The 16819-nt window shown below is 41.3% G+C and overlaps 3 protein-coding genes across 13 annotated transcripts in view; 2 read left to right on the top strand and 1 right to left on the bottom strand.

The window, feature by feature from the left end:
- The window catches only part of pyd (zonula occludens-like protein polychaetoid), a 34824-nt gene extending 32332 nt beyond the window's left edge, over positions 1-2492 (top strand). For 7 of the 8 annotated variants that reach the window (XM_022809763.2, XM_086993121.1, XM_022809759.2 and 4 more), the window contains 2 exons: positions 843-1075; positions 1384-2492. In XM_022809763.2, coding sequence (XP_022665498.1) covers positions 843-1075; positions 1384-1634 — 484 coding nt within the window. In that variant the 3' untranslated portion in view covers positions 1635-2492. Of the gene's footprint in view, positions 1-842; positions 1076-1383 lie in introns of those variants that run through there. The other variant, XR_015330346.1, reaches the window with a different exon arrangement.
- Positions 2493-5073: 2581 nt separating this feature from the next.
- Positions 5074-10463, top strand: LOC111252704 (homeobox protein PKNOX2-like). Of its 2 annotated transcripts, none has more exons than XM_022811019.2 (6): positions 5074-5673; positions 6552-6830; positions 7087-7267; positions 7462-7642; positions 7892-8166; positions 8413-10463. In XM_022811019.2, the coding sequence occupies exons 1-6, from the start codon at positions 5558-5560 to the stop codon at positions 8485-8487; spliced, it is 1107 nt and encodes a 368-aa protein (XP_022666754.1). In that variant the 5' UTR covers positions 5074-5557; the 3' UTR covers positions 8488-10463. The 2 variants fall into 2 exon arrangements, with proteins under 2 accessions (XP_022666754.1, XP_022666755.1); XM_022811020.2 differs by having other exon boundaries at positions 5074-5354.
- Positions 9769-16225, bottom strand: Vps37B (vacuolar protein sorting 37B). Of its 3 annotated transcripts, none has more exons than XM_022811877.2 (4): positions 14621-16225; positions 14226-14401; positions 11577-11907; positions 9769-11224 (listed from the first exon to the last, which is right to left on the bottom strand). In XM_022811877.2, the coding sequence occupies exons 2-4, from the start codon at positions 14321-14323 to the stop codon at positions 10871-10873; spliced, it is 783 nt and encodes a 260-aa protein (XP_022667612.1). In that variant the 5' UTR covers positions 14324-14401; positions 14621-16225; the 3' UTR covers positions 9769-10870. The 3 variants fall into 3 exon arrangements, with proteins under 3 accessions (XP_022667612.1, XP_022667616.1, XP_022667615.1); XM_022811881.2 differs by having other exon boundaries at positions 14252-14401; positions 14621-16223; XM_022811880.2 differs by lacking the exon at positions 14226-14401 and having other exon boundaries at positions 14621-16223.
- Between the last annotated feature and the right edge of the window lie 594 nt (positions 16226-16819).

Genomic DNA, 16819 nt, shown 5'->3' on the forward strand with positions numbered 1-16819 from the left:
CGCAACACAGTTGCTCCGTAACACCATTCTATGCTATCGCTGTTTTAATGCCTGCTATAAAAAGATAACAATTTATTCTAATTATCATAACCGTAATAATAGTATATAATATAACACAGCAAGCGAAAACCTATCGGCGATAGGTCGAAGGGCAAAATTTCCGTATAAAATACGTTCAGCTTGTCTCTCGTCAATTATGCGAACAGAGCTTCCCGAACCGAACGCATTAGAAATTCTACTCCCCGCTGAAGGTAATCCATTATCTTTTGCCAACAGATTACATTTACCGCATATCAGATTGTCACTACAGTGATAAAACAGGCCTTTTTGTCATCGTCCTGCCAAGAAGTGGATATGATATTTGCGTCGAAAATTCCTTTTTTTAACGTGCTGACAACCTGTCGCTCCTTTTATGGACCATATCCTCTGCCTACCCCCCCCCCCCCCCCCGATATGTAAGAAAAGCCTTTGCTAAATAATTTGTCGATCAACAACAGTATATTTCATCTAACTTTAAAATGTAGGTATTATTTGGTGTTAACTCGGGTATGACGGTGTGGCTGGGTCGATGGGAAGGGAACAGTAATAAATAATAGTGCATCTTGATTTGCGTGAGATGCTAACCGCATGTCGTGGTGTTTATTGTTGTTGATGTTATCGTTTTCTCGCCTGCTTTGTCGGCATTATCGTTGCCGGTATTGTTCCAACCTCTGCGTGTACTGCCGGGCGCAATATGTCCTCCTGGCGTCATGTGCACAACGAACCCGGCCTGATTTCGGCGAATCTCTGTGATTTTTGCTTGGCGCCGACGTGCGCCGATTTCTATGCGGCCGTCTAAGCAGTCTGGGAGATAGGCCTCGTGAACGGCGCGATGATCCGACGCCTCCAGGTGCTGGCACTGTTGTCGCGTACGTCTCGGGCGTGTTCGGATCTGCAGGTGGCCGACTGTATTCAGAACGGACCGGGGTCTCACTAGTGATACCGGAGGGTGCCATCCCTGAAGGCGTCCAACAAGAAGTCTATTTTCAGATCTGTCAGGACGAAGCTATGCAACCACCACTCGACCGCTATAAAGGTTTGTATCAGCTGGTTTTTGATCTTTGTACATCCTCTCACCTGCAATTTTGCTACGTGCAGCACACGTATGTATGCTGTTGAAGATGCACAGCTTCGTAGAAATCTGCGGTAGTGGAGCAAGCGACTGAAATTACCAATAAACCACGCACGAGATATTGGCCCTGACACGTTTTAGCGATGTGAAAAGCTGAAGCATGTTCAAAGTCTAGAATTGTTTGTAGAGGGCTTTGCCAATCACTACTGCGCGCTTAGTCCACTTCAACATTCTGTTGTTTGTTCTGCAAAATAAAACTTTTTTTTTCACAGGAGAGACCCTGCTGAGTCCGTTGGTTATGTGCGGCCCACATGGCCTTGAGTTCCTGAAACCCATCGAGCTTCGGCTACCCCATTGCGCCGGGCTCAACCCGGACAATTGGTCCTTCGCTTTGAAGTCCACGGATACTGCGGGTGGAATGCCTGCCGAATGGCAAAACGTGTCGCTCGATAGTGGCATAAAAGGGGTTGGCTCGTCACAGGTTAAGGACGACCATATTCTTGTTAAGGCCCATCGCTTCTAAGATCTGGGATCGTCTTCTTAGGACGTCATTTTTTCACCTGTTTTCAAATCAATCAAATATAGATGAGAAGTAAATTAAGTCTAACAATTCTGTGTCTACGCATATTCCTTATAGATGAGTACAATAGATTATATATATATATGTAGAGGAAGGGAGAGAGAGAGAGAGAGAGAGAAAGCAATTAGTGAATTACTGCATCGTCTGTAATGAAAAACTAACGTGTCTTCGCAGTCTATATTTCGTGTCACAAAAACGCCGCCAAATTACTAAGATGTTTAAATTCCAAAATAGCGCTATCTGTATTATATGCCAACTCGTTTTGCGAAGCTTTCGTTAATAGAATCAGATAGGGTAGAAGTGGAAGTATCCCTCCTATATCTTATTCAAGCTTAAAGAGCGTCAAGCTTATGAATATAAAAATATCGTTGTGTCTCGTATAACGGAATGGACCTGTAGTAAAACGAGCAGCAGCTGTAGTGAGTACTTCTATGCACATATAATGTCTTTACCGATATCGATACCTGAAGTTGTTTGAGAATCCAAATTAGGCGCGTAATTTGGGGACTTACCTTTGGTGGTGTTTAACAATCAGTAACATGAGCATTGTCCAAAAAGGTTATGATGTAAGTTAAAGTTCGCAGCAGCCGGAGTACCAATTAACAAAACACCAACTGAAAGCCAAGTACGGGAGTGAGAAGCCTTAACGAGGTAAAAGCACCAAACCAAAACTGGTGCAAAATTCTGTAGATATTAATAAACACAAAAACCTATTAATTATTTTAATTATAGTTGATATTATTGTGATGATAATAAAGTAAATAAACGGTGGTAATGGATAATCTGTTGCCAGTCATCGGACTCGTCGGATCCTTTTCATTATAGGAAGAGAAGTAAAAACCATTTCTTTATTGATACGGTCCCATTGATATAATGTCGGTGAAACGTTTCCCAGCAGCGTAAGAACTTTATAATCAGCAGTGTTCGAGATCGTTAATTAACTAAGCAAGTCAGGTCACGAAAACCAGTTCTTTATTAGAAAGAATAACGAGCAGCCCTTTCCTTATAGAGTCACGGTCGTGAAGATAGAGCCTCTGTAAAGTCTCCTTCTTTTCATAAAACGAATAATAAAGTCAGGTATTGTTTTATAAAAGGATTAACAGGCCTAATGTTGTTTTTTTTTTCGGAGACAACTTTAAAACAAGAGAGTTATAACAAGCGGTGAAATGAGTTGAAACCGAGAGGCTTCTGCGTTTGTATTATTGCACTGAGATAGTGAGGTAGAAGACGTATTTTGTGCTCATAAATAGTTTGTCCGACTACGACGTCATCCTTCAGCTGTAGCCAGGAGGGGTTAGTGGCTGACAATTCATCCTGAAGCGCTTGCCCCCCACAATAATGGAATATTTATCGTACTATTAGTGAGTCAACCGAATCAACTTCAACGAACGATTCGAGTCCCTTGGTTCAAACGGTCACATAGCAAGTACCTTTATAGCATCAAGTATTTTGCGACTCAGCATGTCCCCAAACAAACCGTCTAAAGAGGAATAGACCATAGACAAAACAGATAAACTTCTGGTACTCAAATGTCCGACTTGATCGGCAAAAGGTAGCCGTTTGATATCTCATTAAGGTAAATCAAAACCTGTTTGGAACAAAGGGCTCATTTGATCAATTTGTTGCACGACCGTCACTTTTCAAACTAAATTTCTGTATCGTACTCCATATGATAACTCATAATTTGTGTGATACAAACAAAATGGAACACAAGAAACATGAGTAGATGGTGACACTGAAGAAAATGTCTCTTGTATAATTCTACGATGGTTGCCCATTTTATTTAATCAACACACTTCGATGGGTAAATATAATAAAAGATCAGTATACGTTCGCTATAAATAATTAATCAATTTCGAGACTCGTTCTTAAGCGTTCGTTCGAGTTTATCCGCTTCGTTTCCGAAGCTTCCCTATGGCATTGGATTGATACTGGCTTTGAAAAATTCAGTCCTGCTTTCCCAATAAATCATTGGCGAATTCTATAAAAAAAACACGCAGAACAACAGGACCAATGATTATATTGCAGATGTTCAATATTCTATATCAATGGCTACACGCCCATTGGCTGCCGTCGAAGTTACTAATATGCATATAGCATATGTTGTATAGGCTCTGATAGAAGTATTTTAACCCTAGCATTTGAGCTTCTAAACATTACCTCAGATACCGTAGAGTCTGATAAGAGAAACTGTACTCGTACTGCGTTAATTTAGTCACATTGAAGTTTCAAGCCACGTTCACCAAGGACTAAAGCCTTCCAAGTGGTGCTTACGTCAGGACGCAAAGATCAAATATACACGGAAGCCGAAATCTTGACCAAAGTATGGTCATGTGAGAGGAAAATGTGTGATAAAATTTCCTAAAATAATTACTGCAAAAATATATAGCAAATTCTAGATAGTATTTGTATTTTTGTCGACAAACAGAAAACAAAGTTCGAGATATATTTCTTTGGATATATCATCCTAGCTGAGAAGACAATATTTTGCCGTTCGTTCGTCATCCGTATAAGGTTTACGTCAGACAATGCTTTTGTACAGTGTAATTTTCTAACAGGTGAATTAACCTCATAAGTTTAACGCAGTCTATTGACTTGAATCATATGTGCAATAAAATCGAGTAGATCCGCTAAAAAAATGATAATCTTATCAAGGGCTTTTGTGATTTTTGCGATATTCCGATAATAATTTTTGCCGGATCGAATTTCGTGACTCATAAACATATTGATGAAGGTTTGTTGAGAAAAGTGATCATAAATTATAGGCGCTCCTAAGACTAATCATTCTAGGTGACTTAGATAGTCAATCTTTACTAGTTTAAATGTCTACTTCAGGTATCGGGAATGGTCCTAGCGAAAAAGATACTTCGAGAGCATACATCGTCAACAACGAAGTATAAGTCGTGATGCGGAGGCAGTGTCCTATTGGGTATGGTCTACGCGCCCATCATATGCAGGCTAGACTTAGCTTGCTACTTATATACATAAACAAATGAGAGTGATATTCTTTTGATAGGCCTGTCTGATTTCAGAATAGAGAAAACATACATTTTAATATATTGTACTTTGTACCGTCCCTGACGTTTGATACTCCCATGGTGTTTCGAAATTTAGATTACGCTACAGTTCCACTGTCCCAGCCTTTCCTAACAGGACATCCCTAATCATTCGTTATCTTGTTTCATTCTGTAGTAGAACGCCAATTAGTTCGCATGAACGCATTTCGTTAGATATAATTTATTGTAGTCTTACGTATAATATTATATATCATAGTGGCCAGTCTCCACTACTCCCGAAAATGAAGTTTCTATGTAGGCTTCACTCGTGCTTTCTTCAAGCTTCTGTTGCCGGCTGCGAGCCCGCCTCTCCCACTCTCCGAGAAGCTTGATTGATTGAATGTCTCGTCTGATGGCCGGCTGTCTCCCTTGGCGGCCAGTACCGATCGGAGCCTGTGCCCACATAGGCCGCAGAAAGGAGGGCGTCGTGCTCCGTCGTGTTACCCAGGGCGATTCGTTGTCACTTTGGTATCTAACAGCTTCAGCGAACGCAGGCTACATTAGTGACAACGACGATTTCTCGTAGCGCCAGTGGCCCCGGTTTTCTGCCGCCTTCCAATCGCTGCCGTAATCAATGCAGTCGCACTGACCGTGGCCTTCTCTCCAGGTAAAAGAAACAGTGCGAGAAGGTAAATTTTTTTGAAAGGACGACAGATTGCTTATGCCGCTGCCCAATGCTACAGTACTCTAGAAGTAGTTGAAGTGCTTTTAGTTGTCGCGCGGAGCTCGCATGAAGCCTCAAAGAACACCGATTCATAGCCAGTGTTTTGCTTGTCTATTACTGTGTGTTACTACCACAATTGCTTTTGCATGTGGCAGTTTCTAGTACTCGACAAGAGCGCGATACTTGTGTGTACGTTTTCTCGGAGCCTCATCCCTTCACCAACAAGAGTACCAACAGCATTTTGTTGCCATCGGCGATCAAGGTGAATTCAACGAAGTCGAGTATAAACGGACAGCGCCGTCTGAGCTCGAACGTCATCTATAACGTGTATCTGTTGTATAGCTGTATGAATAATAGGTACAATACAACTAATCACTATCGTTTTGGTGTGATTTCGCGCTGCTCATCCACTACGTCGATCGCACTTCGAACAGAGAAGTAGCCACAGCGATAGTGGCCTGAAGTTTACTCTATGTGCTGAAGTGCCACTCACAAACCTCAGCATAGCGTGGAGTTGAAATAGAACAGTGTTCGATTTTCCTATATATTTTCCGCTAGACACGATTATGCGTTAGTTGTTAACGATTAGGTGGCTTCGCTTGAATTGTTGTTGCCGTTATTAATGAAGTTTCTATACTCATATGCGGCCTTGCTCGATCGAAGAGCATAAAATACGTTGTACAGACTTTCGATGTATTTGCTGGAAAAGAAGATGGGGCTACTGCATTATGAATCGAATAGAATTGCTTTACTTTTTCCTATCGTGAACGTAAGTTGATAGAGTGTGTCACCCTTAACTTGTTTTTGACATTGTCCTATCAGATCAGCAGGAGCGATCTTTTTCAAAATCGCATAGATATTTCTCTATTATGTAAAGTATAAATGCTGCACATCCGTAACCTTTCATTGGCGGTAACTTCACCGGCTAAGTGTCCAGCGGGAAAAGTATGCCTCAGCCATCGATACGATTGAGCTCTAACCCGGTAGAAACAAAAGACCTCTATCTTTGCTACCGATGTATTCTAAAGAGTTTACGAATGCTTCTTTGTGCAAGGAGAACATATTAATATTGCGATACACTTGTTGTCATCAACAGTTGTAAGTAATAAAAATGGCTTTTCTTTGCGCTGCTACGAACAGGATGTCGGATTCCTCAGAGCCAGACCAGGACTTGGAATTAGATGAGGACGCAGATATCGACGTAGAGCATGTGGCTCCTACGGATAATGAAGACATCAATCCGGAGGACACTGCCTCTAGGCCGGATTCAGGTGGTCAGAACAGTGACGCCGACTGTGACGTCAAGGGTGAAAACGACAAAAGTAGCAAATGTAACAGTTTTGAAGAGGAGCTGGGCGTTGAAGATGAAAATGCATTGGGACCGGAAGAGACCGAAACAGTCAAGCGCGCTCTCCTTAGGTCAGCAAGTAATTCCCAATTTCAAGCTCCAAACTATAATCTATGTTACGCGATTGACAAGTATTCCATAACGGAATTTTTCCACCAGACACAGTGTCTCAATCATGTTGAGGGAATTTAAATAAAGTTTGCGTTAATTTGTCAATAGATAAACAGTATCCTATTGTATATTGTCCTATCTTATACTCGTAATAGCATATACTACGCGGTTTGTTTGTCGAAGATTTCAAAATGTCTTACCGCATCTGTCTTGCAGGCATCCGCTCTTCCCACTTTTGGCATTGCTGTTTGAAAAATGCGAGTTGGCCACTAGAACATGTGGAGCTGAACCTTCAGCGAGTGAACTCAAGCGCGAACTTGAAGCCTTTGCTGAGAATACAAAGTGTTGGAGTGGAGGCGAAAGCGCTATCGATCAGTTGATGATCGATGCTCTACAGGTAATCAGAAGTTCATTGAATCAATTAATAATTGTTGAGTCTAGGAAAACATATCTTAAAGCTAACTGTTTATCTGCTGGCCTTCTTTTTATAACGTGCATCGTGCGAATATGTCATGTCCCAAACGCGATTTGTAACAGTAAGCGTTCGCTTGTAAAATGCGCATTTACCGTTTTAACTTGCGTGCTTGTTAGGTGTTGCGTATACATTTAGGAGAGCTTCGTAAGGTCGACGAACTACGAAACAACTTCTGCCAGCGTTACATCGCCTGTTTACGGGACAAGATGCACTCATCGAAATTGCTCAAAGACGCTCACTTTGATTCGGAAGATGTTGATTCTGACGAGTGCGATATTTTGAGTAGTGGCAGTGGAGGCAAGTGTTCCGCTTATTACTACCATATAATACTATATATAATAGTAATACTATTAAAGAGAATTCTTTTTAACAGACGGAAAATGTTTGCCCACCATAAAAAGGCCAGCTGTTCGAAGCAGCGCCTAAGGGCAATATTATGCGCTGAACTCGAACGCCTCGTAGCTAGTTAACAACGAAACAAGAAACCTATTTAGTGCACTATACAACTATAACCAATGAGTTGAATCTATTTTGCATTGAGCTTAGGGGAGAACTCGCAGGAAGGCAGCGGCAGTTTACCTGAAACACCTATGCCATCTGCCACAGCAAAGAAAGGGTCTCGGGTCTCGCCACGATCGGGCCTTGCCTCAGGTGGAACTGGGCAGGCTGCCGGCGCAATGGGAGGTTCGTCTCGAGGCGTACTACCTAAACAAGCTACCGAATTAATGCGGGCGTGGCTTTTCGCCCACGTTGTTCACCCTTATCCGAGCGAGGAAGAGAAAAAACTCATCGCCGAACAAACAAACCTGTCTTTATTACAGGTACATAATTAGGCGTAGACGAACTACTAATAAACCTTTCGCAGGGCAGAATTAACTTTGTTAGGTTCATAGGCGTTGCTGGCAAAGAGCGACGGAGTCCTTGCGCTTTTTGTCAAAGTCTGGTTTTGATTTCTGATCAGCAAAGAGAATCGTATAGATAGAAGCCTACAATACACTAATCCGTTACAAAGGGATCAAGGAATATAGCAAAAGATCTCCATTCATCAGAAGTACGTTCTGTTCCAGGTGAACAACTGGTTTATTAATGCGCGTCGACGAATTCTCCAACCCATGTTGGAACAGAATGCTCAGAAGACCTGAATAAGTTTACACATTCCTGATTCCTGGTTCAGAGTAATGGAAACGAATACTGATCTCAGTTCAAGTCCGTCGCTTTATCTTAAGTGACATGGCTGCAATAACTGCATCAATTTGTCCTAATGCTCTGAACTTTTGCCTTAAAGATATTGGTGTGATGGTGCGAAAGCCCGCACTGCTGCTGCTGCTGCTGGTCAGTTGAATCTTTTAAGTCAAAAAAAGAGGTTATTCAAAGTAGCGAAAGCACAGGAGCGATAGTGTAAAAATAATATTGTCATAATACGGGTAATTATAGAGCATTATTAATACCCCGAGGACAGTGTCACAGCCACTGTAGCCAGCGTCTTTGTAGCTTAGAGGCTGATGACTGCTACGACTCGGTTTCAAACAAAGCCGGCAGTCCGGTGTTCTCTAATGGAAATAGACTGTAATGTTTTTAATGCCTTCCTGGGCATTTTGGAGACCTTAACAAATTCACTCGAGTTAGTAATCGGTTATTCTTTGTAGATTTAACCTACCGGGTCTGGAGAAAGGCGTTGAATTTACGATAACGGAGAACAGGGGCTAGTTGATTATATATATATATATATATATATATAAACCTTATTTAGAGACTGTACATATAAAAGTTCACGACGTGGGAGCTAGAGCGAAAGTTTTAGATGATTTTCAAAAGGCTGACCACATTGATATCAAGTTGCATGAAAAGAGTCATAAATCAACTTCTATAAATGATGAAATGTGTGACAACAATAACGGTAGCATTCTCTTTTCTATAACAGAATAGAGAAAGAGAAAGAAAAACTAAAGAGTAGACCTTATGGAGATTTAGCCAATAATAATAATAATAATAATAAAAGAAATGCATGATCTCAATTTGTACCATATCGAAGCGATTATTTGATAAAACAAAGATGTATAGTCGGTAATAATAAAATATGTAGATAAAAAAATCTGTTTACTGCAGTTACTGTTCTAAATAATTAGAAGCTAATCTCTTGGATGCACTGTCCTTTTCAAATACTGGCAGTTCAATTATATTGAACTAGCACTTTTCTTAGAAGAGTTTATTATACATTTTTGTGCACCGAAAATATTGATTGAAACTATTTACGTAATTTCTATAAGTTGGCTTATAAATGAAAAAAAAAAACAATTATGCTTGTTAACGTGCGCTCGAACGCTACATCTAGCATTCTACTCTAGTGAATTCCGAATGCTGTTTCAGGATAGAATAGTAGAACGCGTACATGTAGCTATGCGAAGCTAAAATATCAGGCTCACTTACTAATACATTCTCATCTTTATTAGTTTTATTATACACGTTTCCCACAGTTTTTCCTCACTTGTTTCCTATAGTACTAAACACATCAAGTTAAGAATACAAGAAACTTCATTCGTGCGACCCATGGTCCCCACGCAATATCGTCATTATTCAAATCAGCAAAGGCAAAAGTAAAGTCCTGTACGTGTAACAAATCTAGCCCAAATATTTTTCACCTTGGCGGGTAAATTTGAAAATATTTCGTATTCTTTACCTATGCTTTTTCTACTTCTTTGTCTGTCGTCAAACATTAACCTCATCAAGGTCGCCTTTACGAACAGTTGTCTAATATTACAGTATTTCTAAAGGTGTTGCATTCAAACGCTTACTATCAAACGTTTCACTCAAACTTTTCCACGATTTTCCTCTACGTTATTGTCGAGCAGTAATTGGCTTGTTCCTGGCGTACTGCTCTTACGGACATTGTTCTTCGAGGGCCGAACACACTACAAGAAATAGAGCTAAAAATAAACTACGGCACTATTCATTTAGTAGTTACGCAAACACTTGTAAATCTTCTACGCAATTTAAGTTCCAATTGAGGCTGCAATCGATAAAAATAGCCTTGCTGTACCTCATATGGGAATTTTGATCGGTGGAACTCTCACACGAAGAAACGCAAATCCCGTACATACAATCCTCATTTCCCTATACGTTACCTAATTTCGAGAGATAACGTATCAAATACGAACAAAGCTAATGGTTTTCAATGCAAGCAAAAATAGTTTTGTAAGAAAGGCTTCAACTCTTGGAGAGGATATAAACCGAAGAAAGTCAATACAACACTTCATTCAGTCAATCATCAATAGCAGCAAAAATAATGCACACAGAACCATCTAACCATTTTAGACCTAATTCACAGGAACGTTTTCGAACAAAATCTTGCTCTTTTCTTTACTACACAACGAGGGTGAAATGGGCTGAGGGGAGCTGCCTAAATTATAATGAACACCAGAACAGTTTGTCGCTTGGGTATGCCAGCCTTATAGATTCACCATTCTTCATATCTGTATTCCATATTAGATATTTTTCTTAGGTCCAGTTTATACTCGGAGCTGTCGCTCACAAGCCAGGCGTCGGCATGCTTATTGGGCCACCAGTTGACTGAGGCGTCGGGTAAGGCAGATACTGCGAAGTCCCGTAGGAAGGCATTGGCGATCCGTATACTGGCCCTATGGGAGGGCCTATAACAGGCCCCATGTTCGGCAACGATGGCGGTTGATATTCAACGCCAGCTGATGTGAATCGTGAGAATGGGAGCACATTCGTTGTCGGCACTCGATTTTGTTCACGCATTAGTTCGGCTGCCTTTTCCGCCCGCACACGTCGAAGGTGCAAGTCCTTGCGACTGCCAATGAACTTTTCCAAAAAATCCTCCGTATTTATTGTTGACGAAAGGAAGTCACTTGCAATTTTCTGAAAATTCGTATACCGTCAACAAACATAAAAAGGTTGTTAGCTGGCCAGGTTATCCATAATGAGATATGAAACAGAGATCTTTCAAAACAGTCCATTAACGATGCATGGCACTTGCCATGGTCTGGAATAATTTGTAATTTTCCGTATAGAATTTAGACAGAATGCACGAAGTACCTAACCTATATGTATACATTCACTCGACCGATAATTGTGTAAGGACCTTGTCAAAAAGGACGTCGCTAGCTGATCGCCGGCAGACCTTACACTGCAACAACCATTTTCAAAGCCTCATAAGGTCGACAGCGTGCTTTTGTATATACGTAATATATAGTTTTTGTGTTTCTCGTACCTCTGACTCGTCCTCGGCTTCCCTTGCCGCTGCTTCCAGCAATGCCTGAATTGTGTCAAGGGTAGGTGGGTGACAGTTCGATGCTGGGATATTCTCTTGCAGCTGCTCAACGACGGACTTCAGTTGTTTGCCTTCGTGGTATAACTGCAATAATCTATTGCGTAATTCGAAGAATTGGGATTCCTTATCGACATTCTCCCGAGCGATCCGGCGATTCTCTTCGAGAAGCTGGTTTCGCGAGCGTTCCATACCTCGAGCAGCCGGTCCGTCGGAAAACTGTAGATCAAGAGTGGCGTCCTCACATTCGATCATACACTTGAGCTCGTCGTTGCTGAAACGCAGTGTGAACAACGTACACATACGAGTAAAAACGAGAACAAACAAACACACAGGCCATCGAAACTCACTAATTTTACATATAAGTTATTATTCTTTCAAAAACACATTTGGTTCTATAAATGTACTTAGAAGCAAACCTTCACAGTTCGAAATTTACTGTTTTTAACGATTTAAACGAATACCAGTCATTGCGCAGAGGTGACTTTATAAAACTTAACAACAGCAGCAGCAGCAGCAGCAACCATGTAGTAGACTAAATCTGATTTGGGACTTTGTTTCCTGATTATTTTTGACCCGCTTCAAAACACTGGCTCGAGTTACTGTTTATCGATTGCTTTTTACACAATCTATACTGTTGTACTTACCAGGGAACATTTCAAACTAAGGTAACTCAGCGTTGGGTAGATTTAAACGATATGCTCATTAGCATTGTATTATGGTAACGACCAGCTAAAAGTGAAGCGAAAAGAATCAGAGACCGGTTTGCTGTTAAATATATCTATTAAATATTCATGAATCTGTCTGTCTTGGAGACTAATTGCTATAGCGGATGAGACTTCTCAGCGGTGCTTCTATTGTAAAAGAAGGGGTTGGGAACTTGTTCCAAAACGATGACAACTAATGGTGGATTCCACGCTAACCCATACCATTTGCTTAAGTTAGAGCTACAATGTGGCCCAGATAGAGTCTTTAGTAAATGTTTTAGCTATGTTCTCTAGACGCCAATATAATATTAAGTGTTGTCAAATACGCTTGGAGCATTCCGTCAATCTCCGAAAGATGATACATTGAATATCTAGGCGCCTTGACTTGCTTTTTTTGCAATACATAATTTAACAAGAATTTTCACAAGCATATCAAATTTTTGTTAAAGCAGACACAGGCATAATGAGGCCACCGGATCAGACAGCCTAAATCATACCGGTCCTATTTTCCCGAGTTTGATTAGTCACACTCCGGCCACTAACAAAATTTTACCATAATCAAGCGATTTTTAATTCCCACGGCAGTCTCCGATGTACCTATATTTTATCGTAGCGGCGCCTGCCAGTGTTCCCAATAGGCTGCAAAATCTCACAGATTTCGTAGGTTCAGCGTACGTTACCATCAGCAACTAGCGCTCATACTACACTCAGTTAATCCCACTTCTATCCCACACCCGTAATCACGAAAAAAGTATAAAGCTCACTTAAAGCGAGCGGGTGCAGTCCCTAGGTGCTGAGTTATTACGAGTTGTACGAATCTCAATGTAGGACTAAGACTGTCGTTGTGTCAATCAACGTAGCGAAACACAGTACTGTTGTTAAAAACAGAAAGCAACTATATTAGAAGCCCGATAATTTTTTGCAAAAGAAAATTGTGTTTCGTGTACTTGAAACCGCTAAGACCTAACGATCTGAAAGAGAAAGCGGACCCAAAATACCTTTATTTACTAATTAACGATCGTTCTCAACTTCGTAAAAGGAAGTAGAGATATCAGATTCAGAGAAACACCGCAAAAATTCAGATTAACTCTACGTAAAAAAAGTACGGTTTGCGGATATCAACTAGGCACAGATAAGGCATCAACGCGTCAGCTAAATTAAAGGGGGCCGACCATTATGGACCATCGTCTTGAAACGCCACAAAAAATGACGATCGGATGTATCAATCACTTATCTACAACATAAATGCTTCGAGTTTTATACGATTCGTTTCACACTGTGTCGGAGTCCTCTACAGCAAGACAAATTATCGAGTTCTCCATCAAACATTGCCATTGCTTGAGAGAATTTTGCCGAATTATTAAATAGTATAGTAGGTACTGAATAGCACAGTGTTGAAGTAGACACCTGTTATTAACTGTTCCTCGTCGTTTTGCTTGAGTGCTATTTAATAATTCATAGGGGCTGACACAGCTCTCCCAGTAAAAAGCCTCCCTGAGAACCCCATTGATCTTTAGTGATTACCAATATTATTGTCATTCATGTGGATCATAAAACTGTGGGTGTGTGCTTCATTGACATTACGAAACCATTCAAGCTATTGCTAATGAGCTGACTAGGGTGAATGATTTAGATACATGACGTCCCGAACATCACATAGACAAGGGTTTGACAGCCGCAAGGCTAGCTTCAGGTATTCTTAGCACACCCATGGGTTATCCACTACGGGAAAATAACAATCTTACAAGGAGCATTTCTATTATAATAATACATAGATTAGCGGCTACAAACATCACAACTATACAAAAACCTGAAATTTGTTCAAAAAACGGAACCCTTAGATATCCAGGTTAATTCTATTACTGGACGAAAATACTCAATTTACATTTCGTTTGTTTGCACAAACTGTACCGTTGGCGGGATCCGAAATAGCGACCCACAAGTTTTCTCAACCCGACGCGCAATCATTAAAAAAAAAATCATGTTATTTGTAAGATCGAAATCGCAGTAGCACAACGGTTGAGTCAGCAATAATTAAGGTGACTCCATTGATAACGTCCGCTGAAATAGTACGCGGAAAAAATGTAACACTCATTAGTTAGAAAATAATTGTATTTGAACTTTGCAATTAATATAAATACGATATTAGAGAGCGAAGCTATACGCGATTAAATTTTCTTGTTTGAATTTTCACTTACTGAAACACTTACGTTATTAATTGGCCATTAAATTCCATTATATTCTTCGCTTTTACATTTACTCGACACAGCTCGTGCTTACCTCATTTCTTGGAAGTTACGAATAAGCCCTGTGAGCTCATTACGCAGCTGGGAATCCACTAATCGGTAGGCCATTTTGTCTGGCAATATGCGATGATGATGCGTCTTCACGAAGATAGAGTGACAATGATATTGTCTTCGCGACGAACGGGAACAGGGTCAAAACGATTCGTCGTAATCCACTAGACGTGATGTTTTCATGTAGTTTTCGACTCCTCATTTGAATTGCTGCTATTCCAAGATTCGTCTGCTGCTTCAGACGAGAAGCATTCGATCGACTGCCAGAGCTTCTTCAAGAGAGCACACACAATTTGCGACCAGCGAGATCTAAAGATAAGCAGGTCAGAAACAACGATTCGTAGAGAATGCTAGTAGAAGCACCGTAAAAATTCTACAAGCGCAAGTGGTTGTCGTTAGAATAGTTGCGAACACGGAAACTGAGCTCTGGAGGTAGAGTCGCTAGAAACCGACGTGTACACTAATGCAGCAGAACATAAACACGGCTACAAATACGTCTACTGCGGTCAAACTGTCTCAACGACCGACGTGTATGACCCCGCCGGAACAACGATGAGATCGGCTCAAGTTGTCCGGTACCGATAGGCTCGGTTCTCCACTGGCCTTCTCTGTTTGTTCACGAACGACTCGTAAATGTAATGAGCGACGCAATCCTTTCAGCTGTTACTATTATTAATTAGCTGAGAGATCGTAAGAATGTGACGCACGCACAAAAAGAACGTGGAAATCTTATGTCTCGTTGTCGCTGTGACTCTTGTTGTTGTTTTGCTACCTCGATCATATGACGGACACACTATGACAATATTCTGTCAACATTAACTATTACTCATTTCCTCCGCTAACACAAAAACGCTATACTGTCCTTATGGCCCTAGTCGCAATCGTCACTAAATAGAGGAATCCTTTCGCTAACTTTTTTTTTTCTCTAGCAGATGACAGTAGCTGTTCTTCTGGCGGCTTTAGCTAATCTACTCTTCTTTAATTATAAGCTTTTTTCACTCTCTGACTCCATCGCTGAACAGCCGGTTAGTGATAGCCGGCCTCAAATCACTATCAGCCATTCGTAATAATGTTCAACGGCGATACAGGACATAAAACTCGAAACAAACTCAGTTACTAGTATAAGATCCAGTAGCGCATCGACACAACACACAAACAGCATCAACAACGATAAGATACCCAGCGACTAACTATTCTTGAAAACACTTCGCCAGCGTGCTTGTATCACGACCTCTCATCAGCAAAACGTCAGCTTTTTATCAACAGCCCGCGGAACGAGCCAGCCAGCCAGCACACTAATGGACTCCACACCGTTCACTAACTATCTGCGATAAGTTAGGAACACGAACGAAGCTATCTGGCTAAGTCAACGTGTTTCTGATGACTAGATGCCACAGACAGCGCGATTCGAAGAGAGGGCACTCGAAGCCGCAGGAATCAAGTCGACCAAGCAAAACACACACAAATACATTGACCTGCACACAGACAGCCATTCACCACCGAGCGGACCACGGACCCGGACAATAATTGCTAAACTCTTTGTTTAGTCGCACACGGTCATTTGCACGGCCCTATGTCCATTGCAAGCGTATTGAATATTGTAGCAGACGTACAGTGGTAAGGGACACATCGATCGGCTGATGGCGCTAATCCCAGACATGCGCCTTTAGCGCAATGGAGGCGGTGCGTATCGTGAGCCTCCTAGCGGCAATGGTAACGGCGGTTCAGACTGACAGCGGCGGCCAGCTTCACACGGGCAAGTGACGCGGCGCTACCGTTCCCATTGTTAGACTAAGGTACAGAAAGAACGTGAAAGTAATCGAAAAGCTTAGTCTGGCTATTTTCGGTGGGGTGGGTTTGTATTGTGCTCAATTACAGATCTTGTCGCGCTAACTGTAGCGCTTATTTATTTGACAGTTCGAAATGAAACAGAATTTAGCTTTGTTTACTTGTCAGTGGCAACGATCTGACCAACTGGCTAAGGAAGAATAGCATGGCATGTTTGTATCCAACGTAAGCTTTTGCGAAACTTACCTACGCAATGATGCAGATACCAAATTTCATCTACGACTAACTAATTTGAATGGTCTTGACATTAACTAATGTCAACCACCTCAGCCTTTAATCCGAAAGCCGGGAAGGTCGGAGGATCTGTCGATAGTTTTGCTACGCCTGAAAGTAC

The sequence above is a fragment of the Varroa destructor genome, unplaced genomic scaffold (assembly GCF_002443255.2).
Source record: "Varroa destructor unplaced genomic scaffold, Vdes_3.0 BEIS01000006.1, whole genome shotgun sequence".
Taxonomy (NCBI): domain Eukaryota; kingdom Metazoa; phylum Arthropoda; class Arachnida; order Mesostigmata; family Varroidae; genus Varroa; species Varroa destructor.